This window comes from Phoca vitulina, unplaced genomic scaffold (genome assembly GCF_004348235.1).
Source record: "Phoca vitulina isolate PV1807 unplaced genomic scaffold, GSC_HSeal_1.0 scaffold4, whole genome shotgun sequence".
Classification (NCBI taxonomy): Eukaryota; Metazoa; Chordata; class Mammalia; order Carnivora; family Phocidae; genus Phoca; species Phoca vitulina.
Window position 1 is genome coordinate 5,781,892 of NW_022589707.1, and position 18,921 is coordinate 5,800,812.

Sequence of the window (18,921 nt, forward strand, 5' to 3'; positions counted from 1 at the left end):
TGAGAAACAGCTTACAGAACACAGCCTTGTTGCCTACAGACAGACAGTCTGGTTTACATGTTGAAATCTACAGGTATCTTTGGGACCTATCTGTCAATGCATCTTATTATCTACAGAATATTATGGAAAACACTGCATCAAAAGAGAACCCGAAAGAAGTTTTCAATGGAAATAGCTTTCAGCATGAACTAGATTTATAACAGGTTACCCTACTTTTGGGTTCCCATATAGAAGCATTGTAGGTTAAATACACATTCTGTTAAATAATGATCTCGCCATGAAAGTTGGTTTTATAAAAGCCACATCCCAAAACATATTCCTGTTGAGCTAAAAAGATGCTTCCTACCCATGGCATTACTGTTCAACAGAAAAACACCAAAAGAGGAGCCGCTGGTGTCTTCAAGGCACAGGAAGAATGTATGAGCTCCATACAGATTAATCATGTCCTGTCAAGAAAAATGATAACAAATAATAGTAGTACATGTTGAAAATGTTATTTACCCTAGAATAAAGTCAAACGCCACATACAACATGTACTTGGTCAACACCTGACGTGGTTTAGTATTATATCAAAAAGGTATTGAAATGGTAATATCAACTGATAAATGGATAAACAAAATACATACAATGGAATACTATTAGTAATAATAAGAAATGAAAAACTGATCCATGCTACAACAGGAACAAACCTCATAAATGTGATACTAAGTGAAAGAAATGGATACAAAAGAAACCAAATATTGCATGATTCTATTTATATGAAGTATCCAGAAAAGTCAAATCTATACAGACAGAAAGTAGAATGGTGATTGCCCAGGGCTAAAGTGGGCACTGGGGTGGGAATGGGGATTATGTCTATAAAAGTATGAGGGATCCTAGTGGGGTGATGAAAATCTTCTAAAACTGGATTATGATGATAGCTGCACAACTCAGTAATGTGCTAAGCAATCACTGAATTGTACACTTAAAACAGATGAATTGTATAGTATATAAATTATATTCCAGTCAAGTTATTTTTTAAAATTTGGAAAATATCTGCAAAGACATATGACAAAATGTTAGCAGAAGATAATGTTATTATGAGAAATTTTGTATTTCTTCTTTATGCCTAGCTGTATTTTCTAATTTTTCTATAATTAGCATATAATACTTAGGTAGTAAATAAGTTTAAAATTTAAAAAAAGATACTGAACCTGTCACAGGGCTGTGATGAGCACTGATATAAAAAGAGATAATGTGTATTACTGTAAGTGAAAAAGTGAGAGAGAGAAAGAGAGGGACAGAAGACAGAAAGAAGGGGGGGGATGTGGGAGGGAGGAAGGAAGGAAGACAGATAAGACATTTATCTAATCTGTGACTACATAACTCAAGGATTTTTCAGCTCTAGAGAGCCCAGCTTAGTATGATGCTTATGTTGCATGTTTGTCAAGGGCCTAGAGCAAGCACTTTAGTGAATGTGCTGGCTATTGCTTTACTCTGGTTCAATAGGTGTGTCCCCTTCACTGCATCAGACATTGGTGGATGGGCCAGTTAATGTGCTACTTGATTTGTTCATCTCCTGTGGAATACGAATTGCAAAACTTCAGTCCCATCCCTCCCTTGCAACATACATCACAGATTTGGGAAACGTCATCAGCACAATGGAGGCTTCAAGACCTGCTCTACAAAGCAGTGCTACTCCAAGTATTGTCCGTGGGCTTGTACCTCCCCACATCCTTTGCTGTAAATCAGCAAGGAAAGTACAAAAAACAAGAGAAAGAGTTTAGAAACTTTATAGCAATTTAAAAGAGTAATTTAAAAGCTGTTCAATTTAAAATTTGAGCTTATATTTTATGTCTTTGAGTAATTTTATTTCATTTCCCCAAGATTAAAAAATAATAATAATAACAGAGAGAAAGAAAGGAACTGATCCTTCACTACAGGTAAGTCGAGAGGCACTGCTCTAGACCAGCTCTTTGCCCACTTGAGTATGTGTATGGTTCACTTGTAGATCTTATTAACATGCAGATTATGGTTCCATAGGTCTGGGCTCTGACCTGAGATTCTGCATTTCTAACAACCTCCCAAGTGATGCCAACACTGCTGTCTCCAGAACATACTTCAAGTAGCAGAGACCTAGAATAATACTAAAACTGCCAAAAGAAGAATTCTTTTTAGTCTTCAAAGTTCTACCGGGGGTAGCTCCTGCTGAAGCTCTCCCCTAGATACTACCCAATTAATTATTAAAGACAAACATAGTTATTTTGCAGAAGGATTTTCTAATATATATATTAGGCCATCATATAGTCATTAAATTATATTTTCCTTTAAAAGTGGGATGTTTTTAAAAATTGATATGTTACTGATGAATCACTGACCGTTACCTCTGAAACTAATAATATGTTAATTAACTGAATTCAAAAAAAAAAGTTCTCATCACAAAGAAAAAAAATAATCCTGTATCTAGTGTGGTGACAAATGTTAATTAGACTTACTGTGGTGATTGTTTCACAATATAGACAAATACAGAACCATGATGATGTACACCTGAAACTAATATAATGTTGCATGTCAGCAATACCTCAATAAAAAAAATAATAAAGAAAACAAAACCAAAAAAATTGATATATTACTAACTGTGAGTTCATAAACCTCAAGAACAAGTATCCTCCAGCACAAATGGATCTAACTTGGGCAAAATAAGATATGGATATAACTCTGTAGGTTGCTTGACTCTAGGTCACTTTCTGGAAAGGAGAGAAGGGTTTCCTTCCTGTGAGCCCTAGGTAGGGGGAAGGGAAGCTCACCTCGGTGGGGGCGGCATCGCGAGTGAAGATGGGCCAGGTCTTCCAGCTCATGCTGTGGCGGTACTGCCGATGCACGTGCTCCCCCAGGCCGTACACAGCAGTGCTGGGAAGTCGGAAGGACAGCTGCAGGTACTGCTGGGCAAACTGCAGGGGCCCGATGCTCGTGTCCAGTCTGGGCCGTGGGGTAAGAGTGAGAGTCACCAAACAGCTCTCTCTGCCAGGACCCTGTCTGCTACTCTCCCTGTTCGCTTTGAGAACAGTTGTTTCAGGTGTTCTCATCCACGTTCGTACTACCTTGGAAGGACTTTCTAGGGTGTCTCTGATGCTTTCATTCTAGAGGAGACATGACACCAGAAACTCAAGTTGGATGATTGGGGGGAGAGAGCGGATGGGACCTTACACTTGCTGGGCATCTGCTTCATGCCGGGACCTGCTCTGGATGCTTCACGAATATAGCTCTGTTCACAGAGCAACAGTGGATATTCTGATTCCCTTTCTACAGATATGGGAACTGAGGCTGATGTGAGATGCTTTGCCTAACATCCCAAAGCCGACCAGTGACTTGCTGGTGCCAGGACTTGAAAACAGGTTTTACCGACATTAATCCCTGTACTTTCTCCCATACAATTTATGGTTTAAGCTCAGGCCGTTGTTAGATTCTTCATGGCAAGTTTCTGAGGAAATTAAAACTTGGAATGATAAACAGTGAAGCTGAGTTCCAAAGTGAACGGTCAGCCAAAATAATAAAATTTCCTCTCTCATGAAAGACATTAACTACAGTGCATTTATCTAACTTAGCACACCAGCACATTATATTTTAGCATGCTGTGCTCTGCAATCATGACAGGTTAGCAAGTGTTAATGATTTACAGTGAAAACTTTGACATTTTCTAAGGTCCAAACATTTTCCCAGGTCCTACTTATCTCATCATCCACCCCCAGTAAGTCAGACTGAATGATATTGAGACTGTATATTCAAAGATACACAAAGGGTGTTGAAAAGCTCACAAGACTCTTCTGTTGCTTGTCCTCATTATCTTGATGCTGAAGGGCTTATCAATGACCTCTATGTAATAGTTCAAATTGGAGGTTCTAGTAGTCCTATCAGACAGGTTAATAATTTCAGGGGGGACTTCATAGCGTTTATGGTTGATATCACTGATCTGTCAGAAGAAAAAGAGAAAGACCAACTCCAGATGAAACCACTTCCTTGTAGAGCTACAAAGGAGCTTCACTCTCAGCCCCCAAAGAAAACAGCTTCTAATTCTTAATCCTGGGTTTCCTGAGTTGTGAGAAAAAAAATCACCCAATCACGTGTCCGCCACAAAACACGACACAGCCCACACGTCCCCTTGGGAGATTCCTGCAGAGAGGAACAGAGAGGCACCTCCTGCCTCCACACCTCTATGCAGTACCTAAAGGCGAATGATCTGAATCCAGTGTGGGGGCGCTGCTTTCCCCAGAGATGTATTCAGTGGTAACTACCAAACCAACCTTAAAATGAAAACGATTGGATGTCTGATATTCAGCTGTGAAGAGGGCGTCCTCGACATCATATCCAAACAGAGATGGGAACGGCAACTTTTTCAACCGGGCTGTAAACCCTAGGGCTGGGGGGAGGAAAATGGGGGGTGGGGAAGGAAGCTTTTAGATTTTATTTTGCAGTTAGCTTATCTGAGTCGTAAAGAGTGATTCCCTGGGAGCTCATCAGGGTAATGCTCACCTGTCCTTGTACCATTCTGCCTACTGCTGACTTCATAGCCCCAGTTCCTGGGGAAGAAGCACCTAGGGACATTAGTATCGGGTGCCGGTTTCCAGCAGCAGTTATATTGCCGGCTGCAGACATCCTGTAACAATGGCACAGAGTGACATGATATGAAATGAAGGAAAGAAAGTTCTACGTATTTATAACCAATTTTATTCCAAGAAGATTTTAAGATAGGTCCTATTTACATGCAGTCACTTATTCTTCTTTTATTCACATTTATACAGCCATCCAAAATGCATTTATTACCTCCCCGACAAGAAACTAATGATACAGATAAATAAGACACAGTTCTTGCCTTTAGCAAACTTCCATTACAGTCTAGTAGTACATGCAATTTCAGTATGAGAGGAGTGCTCGGACAGAGAGTGCCCAGGGGCTAAAGGAACGCACACGCCAGCCATGGCACACAGTCTAGAAGGCTGCAAGCAGGGTGGGAGGACTACCAGGTAGGTGAAAGGTAAGCCCACTCCTAGTGCACTGGGAGGGGCTAGGTAGGGGAACAGGAGAGCAGAGAAAGCAGCAATACATGATAGATTCATAAAAACCACAAGTTCATTGTGCCAAGAACACTGAGAGAAACATGCCAGAGGGAAACAATATTCATACGAGTAAGCTAGATGTCGGGCCAACCAATTTAGACTTTCTCATGAGGAACAGTCATGGAAATGACCAACAATATGGCATAAAGAAATGCATTTCTAAAATGTAAGAGAAGTAAAACAAAGGAAATAGGAAAAAATTAAGATAGAAATGGGACAGAGGGTGACATAAACAAATTCACAATGTCCATAAGGTAAAAATAAACCACATGTGGCTTCTCAGAGTGGTTTGATTATGGATTTTTACAATGATTATTATTTGGGGCGCCTAGGTGGCTCAGTCAGTTAAGTGTCTGCCTTCAGCTCAGGTTGTGATCCCGAGGTCCTGGGATCAAGCCCCATCCAGACTCCCTGCTCAGTGGGGAGCTGGCTTCTCCCTCTCCCTTTGCCACTCCCCCTGCTTGTGCTCTCTCTCTCTGACAAATAAATAAATAAAAGCTTTAAAAAATGATTATTTTTTGGTGAGATGTATTTTCCTACAACTTTAATATCCACTTACATAAAAATTGTTTTGTTATAATAAAGAACTAAAATAGATGGCAAATTGAATCAAACTGTTGAAACAAACATAGGCATCCCTCTCTCCACCCAACTAAATTTACATGAAGTGACAAAAGTATCATTAAGAAAAAAACACAAAACCATTACAAAGCAGCCAGCTATAATGCAATATGGCAGAAATGGTATGAAATGACTGAAACACAGGAAATAGACTTTACGAACTCCAGGGAAAAAAATATTCATGACCTAAAACACAAGAGGAAAAAAAGAACTGCTCCAAGCCAAGTCAATGTGGAGAAGTGGAAGAGAACCTGGGGCCTAGTTTTGGATGATTAATTGGGAAGCTCCAGTATGAACATTTAGCTGCCCAATCTGACATTCCTTATAGCTATTGGTAAGCTCTGACTAATTGGTGGGCATCCTGAAGTATTTGTTCATAGGCTAAGGAAGTTAGGAAAGATGCTGGGAACCAGAAGACATGGCAATGCACCAGCTAATAAGCCAGGCCCCTCACCCCCAGACAAGTACCCACGTTCCCTTCAGCAGTCGTTTTCTTCCCTCCTAAATACTCAGTGCAAACCAAGGTAAATAGGACAGGCAGTCATAGATAATTAAACACAAAGATGACAGTCAAGAACCACCAAACATGAGAGAAACCAACACTATGATGGGCACCAGACTCAATAAACAGAAGAAACAAATTGCAGGAAACAATTAATAGAAAAAAAAATTACAAACCTTTTAAATAAATATAATTATTATCTTTAGAGAGGCATATAACTGTTGCTTCCGTTAGAAAAAAAGCAACAAAGAATATTGAAAGTTAAGATATTGAACAACAAGATTTAAAACTCCTTAATATTTGGACAGAGTAACAAAAAGGAAAGAGAACAATGTCAAGACAAGAAGAATTTTTTTAAAAATCAAATTTAGGTTTATCTCAGAACACAAGGACAAAGACACGGAAAGTATAAGAGAAAGGGTAGGCAAGGTGACCAGTGGGGCCAGACAGTAATACTCAACTAGAACATTCCAAAAGGGGTGAAAAGAGGATACAAGTGAGGGAAGGGGGAATCAAATAGAGAAAGTAATGTTATACATGATGAACAACTCAATATACAACCCACGTAATTCGAAAAGACTGAAATAAACCCAGAAAAACTACATGAAGGATTTATGAGTAAAAGCAGTATTTAGCAGTAATTAATGAAAGAGAAAAGAATCAAGTATCTACAGTTCAGTTTAAAACATGAAATAAGCATCTCCTCTGTTTCAAGTATTCATCTAAGTTCACATGATACAGTGCTGCCGCCCAGCTTAGTAGGTGAGACAGACACCACCATTAATTAGACATTGTTTCCACTATTGACTTGAAATGCCATGTTCCCAACATGCTAAATTTCAGGGCACATATATGACATGAAAATATGCATTTTAGAACTTCCTGTTTTATAGGTTTGGCATATGTGTCAATTCCTGCTATAATTCCACATGGATAATTACTACAGTGCAAGGATATGTTTTGATATTAGATTTGCAGATAAATAAATAATGATGTATTTATACATCATAAATGTATGTCATAGATAATTAAACACAAAGATGACAGTCAAGAAATATGAATACCTTATGAAATCCTCTTCTGACAAAAAGAGGGACAAACAAGATTAGAAACAAAAATGGTGAATGAACATAATAAAACAAAATGGTGAATGACAACAGAGATACAGGATTTTTTTTTTTTTTTTTTTTGAGAAGAGAGAGAACACAAGCACATGAGCAGGGCAGAGAGAGAGGGAGGGATTTCAAGCAGGCTCCACACACAGCATGGAGCCAGACGCGGAGCTCAATCTCATGACTCTGAGATCATGACCTGAGCCAAAATCAAGAGTCTGAGGCTCAACCAACCTAGCTAGCCAGGTGCCCCAGATATATAGGATTTTTAACATAACTAAGGATTGTGAGAAAACTATTTGTACAAATATTTGCCAATGAATATGAAACTATAATTTGAATCTTTAAATAGTAAAATATTAAATAATCAAAAATAAGAGGTGGAAATGACCAGTTGCCATGAGAAATTGTAAGTAGTCAAAGACCCTTCCCTATAAAAAAAAAAAAAAATGATACTTTGCCCAGATCATTTGGGGAATAGAATATTCTCATATAATATATACTTTTCAGAACATAGAAAAAGATAGAAAGTTTCCTGATTCATTTTATTAAACTATAATAATTCTGGCAACAAACTAGACAAGGAAAAGTCAAAATAAACCCACAAAAATATATAAGCCCATTTCACTAAAAAAAATAGATGTTTTTATAATGTTAAATAAAAGGTTAACAATTTGAATTCATTAGAGAATTAAAAGAATTAATGCATAATAGCCAAGTTAAGGGTTATCAAGCGTAAAACTAAAATGGTTCAAAATTAAGAAATGTTTTAACATAATTCATTGAAAAAAGAACAACATTGAAAAAAGAAAATCATATGATCATCTCAACAGAAGCAAACTTCTTTTAAATTTTATTTTATTATGTTATGTTAATCACCATACAATACATCATTAGTTTTTGATGTGATGATCCACGATTCATTGTTTTCGTGTGACACCCAGTGCTCCGTGCAGTATGTGCCCTCCTTAATACCCATCACTGGGCTAACCCATCTCCCCATCCCCCTCCCCTCTAAAACCCTCAGTTTGTTTCTCAGAGTCCATAGTCTCTCATCGCTCAACTCTCCCTCCGATTTCCCCCCCTTCATTTTTCCCTTCCTTCTCCTAATGTCCTCCATGCTATTCCTTATGTTCCACAAATAAGTGAAACCATATGATAATTGATTTTCTCTGCTTGACTTATTTCACTTAGCATAATCTCCTCCATTCCCATCCATGTTGATGTAAAAGTTGGGTATTCATCCTTTCTGATGGCTGAGTAATATTCCATTATATATATGGACCACATCTTCTTTATCCATTCATCTGTTGAAGGGCATCTCGGCTCTTTCCACAGTTTGGCTATTGCAGACATTTTTTTTTTTTAATTTTTAAATTTATTTATTTTGAGAAAGAGAGAGAGCATGCATGAGCAGGGTGGGAGGGGCAAAGGGAGAAAGAATCTCAAGTAGACTCTGCACTCAGCATGGAGCCTGACATGGGGCTCCCTCTTATGACCTTGAGATCATACCTGAGCCAAAGTCAAGAGTTGAACACTTAACTGACTGAGCCACCCAGGTGCCCCCAGAAGCAAACTATTTTTAAAATATAATAATGTGGTAAATTTAAATGCCCTAAATTTAAAAAGCAAATTATAAAATAATATATATAGTATAATTTGTGTTAAAACAAAACAAAAAATATATTAACATGTGTGCATAATATATACATATATGCAAAAGCATAGAAAAATCAAGAGAAGGAAACACACCAAGCTATTGAATTAATTCTGGGGAGGGGATCTAGAGGTAGAGAGAAAGCATTATGAATAAGGAAAGACTTCCCCATTTTACTCTGTACATAACTATAATGTCTCAATCTTTTTTGTTAAAGGAATGTATCCAGCATAAATTTTGTGATTAAAAAAACAAAAGAATATGTCACAACACTACTCATTTGGAAAAGGCATGGTACTGACAAGTATTTCAGATGCTAGCATCTGATGTAATTGCTTTGAAAAATGACAATATGAATATAACTTAAATCAATGTTTCATGTCTATTATAAACAAAGCAATCACATCATACCATAAAATATTCTTAAATGTACTTATTAATTCTCCATATATACAGCTGATATTCCTGCCTCATCCTCTCCAGATAACAACAAAAAAAGCTGGAGGGGATCAGTGGAGAAAGAGTTTGCAGGTTCTGGATAACCTCTCAATAACTGATATTCCTAAGTCCGAAGCCGATATTCAGTGGCTCTGCTACCTTTGAAACTGAGGTTGGTAAAGTCCAAAAGGTTAGTTTCACTGCCATAAATTGTTCCAAGGTCTGTAGACCTCTATAAAAAGCAATAAGACAAGAGATCTAATACATTCAGGTAAATACAGTATTTTTGAAGGCAGTCTGCCATAACATGCCTACTTCAATTTTAAGCCATTCTCAGTGTTACAGACACCGAAGGTCAAATCTTTGATGTAGATACATCTCCTTCTTCTTTTCCGTTTCCACTGCCACCACAGACAAGAACACAGACCCTCATAAACTGTTGCCTGGACTACAGTGGTTGACTCATGACAAGTCTCCCTATCTCTATTTTTCCCCTAACCCCAAACTTTCCCAAAGAGTATTCTCCAGTTATCTTTTAAATAGAATTTTATGCTATTTTCCACTCACATTACTAACTTGTAGAATTTGAGAATTGCTTGGAAATTATCTAACCAAACTTCCATTTGATATAAAGATTTTTTCAGTAGTGCCTCTGAGAGTTCTGTGAATGACGTGTAGCCAATTTCTTCCAAAATCTGAAATTCCACCTTCATAGTTAATATTTTACTGCAAGGTTATTTCTTACGTTTAGTTAAAAATCAGTCTCCAGAAGGTTCCATTCTCTGAAACTTACTATAGTTGCATATTGCCTTTTAGATGAGATATCTCAAACAATATTGAAAAATTAGAAGCAAAAATGATCCTTAGTGTTACAAGACAAAGAAGAAGAAAGGCACATTGGAAAAAAAATTTAAATGGTCATTAGTTGCAGGTATCATTATTGTCTAAGGAAAATCCAAAAGTGCCTATAAACAAACTAGAATAATTAATAAATAAATTTAAGAACATTTCTGGTTCCAAGATCAATATTCAAAAAATCAATTTTAAATCAATATGCCAACAACAGCTTAAACAGAAAATTAAAATTTAAAAATATTTAAATAAAATCAAATACCAAATAGAAAAAAATTTGGGAAAAAATTTCAGACCTCCACACCAAAAACTTCAAAATTAAGTCTCAATAAATAAAGCAATATATCATGATCATAGATTAGAATATTCACTCTTGTAAATATGGAAATTCTTCTAAAGTTAATCTGTACATTTTAGGTGAACAGAGTAAAATTTCTGGTAGATTTTTTTGGGGAAACTGAGAGACTGATTCTAATATGTATTTAGAAACCTAAAGTGTCAAGAATAAGCTAGGCAATCTTGAAGAAAAAGAAGAATGATATGGAGGACTTACACAACCACATATCGTGACCTTTTATAAAGCTATACTAATTAAGGCAGTGTGGTCTTGGCAAACGAACAGACTAACAGTGGAACAAAATAGATATTCTGAAACTAGGTCCTCACATACAAAGACATATAATTTACAGTAAAGGTGCCACTACAATGAAGAGGGAAAAAGATGGTAATTTCAATAAGTGGTGATGGATCTACTAAAGATTCAAGAAAAAAAAAATGTTCTGGACTTCTACCTGATACCATACATAAAAATCAAACTAACTTGATTAAAAATCTAAATCTGAAAAATAAAACAATGGTTTTAGAGGAATATATAGGAATATATTTTTCTAACTTTGGAGTAAGCAAGGATTTTTAAATAGAATACAAAAACGCATATTAAAACTCTTAAAGTGGATTTTATTAAAATTAAGAACTACTTTTCATCAAAAGTCACTATTGGGTTAAAAGTGAAATCACAGAGTAAGAGAAGATACTTAAAATTTATATATCTGATAAAAGATTCGTATCCAGAATATATAAATGATTACTACAAAGCAATAAGAAAAATATGAACAGCCCAACAGAAAAAAACAGTTAAAAAATTGAAAAGGCACTTCACAAATGTGATTAACCATGTAGCCAAGAAGTAATATGAAAAGGTGTTTAACTTCATTAGTCATGTGAGATGTACACAGCATAGGGAATACAGTCAATAATATTGTAATAATGTATGGTAACAGATGGTAGCTATACTTATCATGGTGAGCATTGTGTAATGTACAGATATGTTGAATCACTAAGTTGTACAACTGAAACTAATATAACATAGTGTCAACTATGCTTCAATATTAAAAATTTTTAAGTTAAAATTACATGAAAAAAAAAGAAAAAGGAGAAAACACCACGAGTAGGTTAGGATGCTGAGTAATTGCTCTTATATATTGCTACAGGGAGTGTAAATCGGTACAAACACTTTGAAAAACTATTTTGCAATATCACTGAAAGATAAACATGTATATATCCTATGAAGTGGAAATTCCATTCTTACGTATCATTATTTGCCTAGAATAGAACTGTGTACTTAATAACTCAAGAACTACAGAAACCATTTAGAAACAATAGGAAATTTCAGTTGGCCAGTTATATAATTAATGTGTTATGATGTAATATAACATAAATATATAAATATAATATAAAATAAATAAATATAGAATAATCAGTAATAAAAGAAGCACCAGTTAGAAAACATAATGGATTGTATATACAATAGAAACCAAGTATATGAAAGATCTAGAGAAAAAAACCCTCATAATTCATATGTAATAAAATGCATATTATATATGTGTAAAGAGAAAGAGAAACATAAAACCCAGTTGAGAAATATACATACACGAAAAAGAGTTGAAATGGAGAGACTTCCTATGTTTTTAGAATGGGAAGATTCAAAATTACTGAGATATCAATATTTCTTAAATTTAATCTAAAATTCAATGCAGTCCTAATTAATATCCCAATAAGATATTATGGGATATAGAATGTAGAATATGGGAGAAAGGAATAAAATCTAAATACATACCTCCTTTCTGATAAAGTCATAAGTTACAATTAAGCAGTGTTCAAATAGTTGATATTCTTGTGATAGCTACTCAGGGAGAAAATCTACGTTCTTTAGCACACATTCATTTCGGAGAATCTGTGGCCAATACATGATTTTATTTTTGGTTTCTTGGTTTTTTGTTTGTTTGTTTCAAGTTTTTATTTAAATTCTAGTTAGTTAACACGTAGGGTAAGGTAATTCCATTTCAGGAATGGAATTTAGTGATCTGTTTGACACTGATTTTAGAAGGCTCTTGTTATAACAAGTCACTGGAGTTCTACAAGTGACTGACTCAGTCATCCATATGTGCTCGATGGCCTCTATTCTTAAGGAATAAATGGTCTAGCCCACAAACATTTCACCTTCCCATGGCTAGCCTTGGAATCACACTTATGACACATTTAGCAATGCTGGGATTTCCCCCTCGACTTTGGACTTGAGACCCCATGAGCCAACACTCACTGAGTCCCTCTTCCTCTTCCCTTTACCCTATCCTGCTTCCCCCACTTCCACAGTGTTGCTGGTTATTTTAATAAGGCAAGAAAGAAATGACTCCAAATGAATCAGAGGCCCACAATCCCCTCCACCACCACCCTCGTCCCACTTCATATACTCCTTTCTTTTAAATAAAACCCAGCAGACCAATAGCAGGGAGCCCACTTCTCTGACCTCTGTCACCACCTGGCCTGGAGCACAGTCTATCCTCTCTGATTCGGGGATCTCTGGGCACTCTGGAACAAATGCAGTCTCTGCATAGGAATTAAAGGGAAAAGTTGGACATTTGTAGTGCAATCACAATTCCAGGAAGGATGCAGGGAAAGTTGAACTTTCAGCCAATTCTCCAGTCAATGATTACTAGCAGCCAATATCTACATGTGCATACAAGTGCTAAATACATTTGCCTTTTGTTTGGTTGGTTTTTATTGAGATATAATTCACATGCCATGCCATAAAATTCACCTTTTTAAAGTGTACAATTCAATGGCTTTCAGGATTTTACAAAGTTGTGCAACCAATCACCACTATCTAATTCCAGAACATTTTCATCCCCCCCGAAAAGAAAGCATGTACCCATTAATGGTCAGTCCCCAGCCCCCTCTTCTCCCAGTCTCTGGCAAATGCAATCTGCTTTCTGTCTCTGTGGATTTGCCTATTCTGAATATTTCATATAAATGGAATCATAAACTATGTGGTCTTTGGTGTCTGGCTTCTTTCACTTGGCATAATGTTCTCAAGGCTCATCCATGTTGCAGCATGTAACAAGTATTTCATTCCTTTTTATGGGTGATTCATAACCACAGTATGTGTATATAACCCTTTAAAAAATCCGTTCCAAAGTTGATGTACATTTGGGTTGTTTCCACTTTTTGACTATTGCATAGAATTCTACAATGAACATTCACATACAGGTTTTTGTGTGAACATATGTTTTGAATTCTCTTGGTTATATATCTGGCAATAGAATTGCTAAGTAATACGATTAACTCCATCTTTAAGTTTTTGAGGAACTGCCAAACTCTTTCCCAAAGGGACTGCACAATTTTACAACCCCACCAGCAGTGTGTGAGGGTTCCAATTTCTCCACATCCTCAACAACTGTTTTTGTCTGTCTTTTTCAAGATAGACATTTTAGTGGGTGTGAAGACATCTGATTTTGATTTGCATTTCCCCAAAACTGATACTGAACATCTTTTCATGACATATTGGCCATTTGTAGATCCTCTATGAAGAAATGTCTGTTCAAATCCTTTGCTCACTTTATTTTTTTTTTTTTTAAAGATTTTATTTATTTATTTGACAGAGACACAGTGAGAGAGGGAACACAAGCAGGGGGAGTGGGGGAGGGAGAAGCAGGCTTCCCGTGGAGCAGGGAGCCCGATGCGGGGCTCGATCCCAGGACCCCGGGATCATGACCTGAGCCGAAGGCAGACGCTTAACGACTGAGCCACCCAGGCACCCGACCTTTGCTCACTTTAAAAACTGGATTATTTTTCTTTTTTGTTTTGAATTGTAAGATTTCTTTATATATGCTGGATACAAGAATCAGATATATCACTCGCAAATATGTTTTCCCATCCAGTGGACTGTCTTTTCACTTCCTTGACGGTGTCCTTTAAAGCATAATTTTTTTAAGTAAAATTTGCCTATCTTTTCCTTGGTTGTTATGGTTTCAGTGTTATATCTAAGACACTGTTGCCTAACCCAAGGTCAAAATATTTATAACTATGTTTTCTTCTTAGAATTTTACAGGTTTGACTCTTACATTTCAAGTTTTGATCCATTTTGAGCTAATTGTCATATGTAATGTCAGGTAGGGATCCAGAATTATTTTTTTACATGTGGTTATCCTGTACCCCACACATTTGTTTTTTGTTTATTTTTTGCTTCTTTCCCCACTCATTTTCAGCCATCTGTGAGGTAAACTGGGACAGTATTATTATCCCCATTTGAATAAAGACCTTCACTCAACATTGGCTATTTTTACTTTAGCTTTTGTCACCTTTGTGAACCCCAACCCCACCCCTGCCACCCTCCAATGTAACTTCAGAAGTAGGATCCAGTTTAGCAGGTTCCATGAGCCAGTCAACACCCAGAATTCCATTTGAAGCTTGAGTCAACAGTTACTGTGGGCCTAATAGGTGCCCTTTAGTACTTTTGTTTCTGTTCAAAAAAGACCTCAAAACAACTCTCCTACCTTTATGGCTCTATACTTGTTTATGTATATATACTTAAATAAAAATTTATTTTATTTTATTTTTTTAAGATTTTATTTATTTATTTGACAGAGAGAGAGAGAGCACAAGTAGGGGGAGCAGCAGAGGGAGAGGGAGGAGCAGGCTCCCTGCTGAGCAGGGAGCCCGATGTGGGGCTCGATCCCAGGGCCCTGGGATCATGACCTGAGCCGAAGGCAGCCACTTAACCGACTGAGCCACCCTAAAAATTTATTTTAAAATTGGATTAACGACTTAAATGTAAGACCCTTGAAATTGTGAAACTCCTTGGGACGTCTGGGTGGCTCAGTTGGTTAAGCGTCTGCCTTCAGCTCAGGTCATGATCCTGGGCTCCTGGGATCGAGTCCCACATTGGGCTCCTAGCTCTGTGGGGAGCCTGCTTCCCCCTCTGCCTGCTGCTCCCCTTGCTTGTGCTCTTTCTATCTGTCAAATAAATAAATAAAATCTTAAAAAAAAAAAAGAAACCATGAAACTCCTAGAAAAAGACATGTGAGAAACACTTCATGAAATTGGTCTTGGCAAGAATTTCATGGATATGATACCAAAAGCACATACAACAAAAGCAAAAATGGACAAATGGGACTACATCAGACTAAAAAGCTTCTGCACAGCAAAGGAAACCATCAACAGAATGAAAAGGTAACATAAAGGATGGGAGAAAATATTTGCAAACCATCTATCTGAAAATGGGCAAAATTCTAAAATATATAAGGAATGCCTACAACACAATAGTAAAAACAAACAAAAAGAATCTGATTAAAAAATGGGCAAAAGACTTCCATAAGCTTTTCTCTAGAGACACACAAATGGCCGACAGAAAAGAAGCTCAATATCACTAATCATCAGGGAAATTTAAATCAAAAGCCCAACTAGATATCACCTCACATCTTAGGATGGCTATTATTAAGAAAAAAAAAAAAGATAAGTGTTAGTGAGAATGTGGAACAATTGGAACCTTTGTATACTAATGGTGGGAATGATGCAAATTGGTGCAGCCACTATGGAAAACAGTACAGAGGAAATATTAATTTCCTCAAAAAATTAAAAATAGAACCACCATATGATCCAACAATCCCACTGCTGGGTATGTATTCAAAGAATTCAAAGAATTGAAATGAAAACCTCAAAGAGATACCAGCATTCTCATGTTGATTTCAGTGCTATCCACAAATAACCAAGATGTGAAAACGACCCAGGCGTCCATCAACCAATGAATGGATAAAGAAAATGTGGTATGTATACATATAACAGAATATTATTCAGCTGTAAGATAAGGAAGGAAATCTGGTCATTTACAACAACATGGATGAACCTGCTAAGTGAAATAAGTTCGTTACAGAAGGGCGGATGCCGGGCGCCTGGGTGGCTCAGTCGGTTAAGCGACTGCCTTCGGCTCAGGTCATGATCCTGGAGTCCCGGGATCGAGTCCCGCATCGGGCTCCCTGCTCGGCAGGGAGTCTGCTTCTCCCTCTGACCCTAACCCCTCTCATGCTCTCTGTCTCTCATTCTCTCTCAAATAAATAAATAAATAAATCTTTAAAAAAAAAAAAAAAAGGGCGGATGCTGCATGATTCCATTTATATGAAGTATTTAATATAGTCAAATTCACAGATGAAAAGACTAGAATTATAGTTGCCAAGGCCGGGGGGGAGGGGGAAATGGGGTGTTGCTAATCAACATGTAAAGTTTCAGTTATGCAAGACGATTAAGTTCTACAGATCTGATGTACAACATCGTGCCTATGAATAATCGTGCCTGATGTACTCTTAAGAATCTATTAAGAGGGTAGACCTCATGTTAACTGTTCTTACCACAATATAAATAAATAAATAAATAAATAAATAAATAAATAAATAAATAAACCCTCCTTTTCAACTCATGGAAGCATATCTTCAAAAAGCATCTTGAAAGAAGCCTAATATATAGAACAAGTGTAAGTGGAATTGACTACTCTGCATGAATTAGAGTGTGGTTTCAGCTAAATGTAGGTGTGAAGATACAGGTTTTTTTTTCTTAAAGATTTTATTTATTTATTTGACACAGAGAGAGAGGGAGAGATCACAAGCAGGGGGCGGGGCAGAGGGAGAGGGAGAAGTAGGCTCCCGGCTGAGCAGAGAGCCTGATGCGGGGCTCAATCCAAGGACTCTGAGATCATGACCTGAGCCCAAGGCAGATGCTTAACCAACTGAGCCACCCAGGCACCCCGTGAAGATCTAGTTTTATGTTGACTAAAAGAAACTACTTATTCGCGTATGTTGGACAATAATCTCATGGGACTTGTTACCCAAAGTTTAATAGGGAAAAAATAGTAATAGGCTAAAAATAGCTTATATCAATGGTTTTCAGATCCTCTTTCAAAGACATAGTTGCTCCTAGAAAGCACCCTAATGTTTACTGTGGAGAGTGGTGAAGAGAGATTGAGTAGGTAGGGTTCTGCTATCAGCACAATTTCTTTTCAATGCACACTTAATCTGCATGTATAACATGAGCTTTAGCAAGCAAAATAAACCTCAAATTCTGTTTTAATTGGGGATAGATTTTTATATTACACACTATTATTTTATTATTTGAGTATCATGTGCATGGAGGACAAAGCATTCTATTGGATGCTTCTGTGTGAAAGAGAACAGTTTTGAAGGTATTGATGAAGAAATCATAGCTATTTCTATCAGAATATGGGCTGGAGGCTAATTGTAATTGATATATTTAAGCCAGTTAATCAACTTGCTGCAACCTAATTTCCTTTTTCATAATGTAGTGGGATTGGGCACTGTTACCTCAACTGTTTTTTCTCCTTGAAGGCTCTACTACTTCATGACTGGATTGAAGGACAGACATCTGATAAGCCTAATTTTGCTTCTTGTTAATACTTCATCAAATGGGACTTGGGAGACCCTGAATGTCACTGGTATTCAAGGTTTTGTTGTAGAAAAAGGAAACATGTCTTTTGAAGCTTGACTGAAATTGGTGGATGTGGATTTTGAGTGATGCAATGTGGTGCCATGCTGAAGAGCAAACGAATGTAATCCTTCCAAACCCCAAACCACAAGCATCCTCCTTACCTTCAGTTTTCTTTAACACCAAAAGCATCAAGAAGATGTCTAAGGCCAGTACAGTTAAGGAGAAGATGATCAGAAGGACTTCCAATATATTGAGTTTCCTTGCCATCTAGATGGACACAGATAATGGGATTTAAACAAACCACAAAGCTCCATCAATCCAAAAGGACAGGCATCATGATTATACTGTGAATTCATTTGCAAGATGACTTGATTACAAGCTTTCCTCCTTACATAATCCAAAGAATACTGGTTTCCACTCCTCACAGTGTTTACAATTACTCTAGTCTGTGCATCCAACACCTCTAGAGCCTTTGCCTTTTTTGTCTGCAGAGGGTTGAGTATTGTCCAAGGAAAGAATATTTCAAACATAAAGAACTGAAAGTAGAGAGGGAGGAGTGGAACAGAGTACAGGAGAGAGATGAGGCATTGAGCTGCCTCACAAAGCCCTTTTAGATGCCACTTTGATCCTCACACCCACCCTGGGCAGTAGAGTGGAGGGTACACTCAGGGAGAGAAAAAGTAACAAAACCTGAATCCTATCTTCTTATTCCAATTCTCATGCCATGATGGCAAGATGTTTAATTATTTAGAAGTGACTAATCCTGTTAAGTTCTGGTAACAAAAATGAACCTAATCCTGATCTCCAGCACAATGCTTGCTTGCGTGGTCACAGCACACAAACCCATATAGATTTGGTGGCTCACTGTAACCTTGC

General features: G+C 37.1%; 1 protein-coding gene across 1 annotated transcript in view; it reads right to left on the minus strand.

Annotated features, from left to right (window-relative positions):
- Positions 1–18,312, minus strand: part of MGAM2 (maltase-glucoamylase 2 (putative)) — an 81,572-nt gene extending 63,260 nt beyond the window's left edge. Inside the window, exons 1-7 of the mRNA XM_032401283.1 lie at positions 18,207–18,312; positions 13,082–13,161; positions 4,510–4,633; positions 4,281–4,390; positions 3,795–3,949; positions 2,787–2,958; positions 347–446 (exon numbers count right to left, since the gene is read on the minus strand). Coding sequence (XP_032257174.1) covers positions 347–446; positions 2,787–2,958; positions 3,795–3,949; positions 4,281–4,390; positions 4,510–4,633; positions 13,082–13,161; positions 18,207–18,312 — 847 coding nt within the window. The remainder of the gene's footprint in view (positions 1–346; positions 447–2,786; positions 2,959–3,794; positions 3,950–4,280; positions 4,391–4,509; positions 4,634–13,081; positions 13,162–18,206) is intronic.
- Positions 18,313–18,921: the final 609 nt, after the last annotated feature.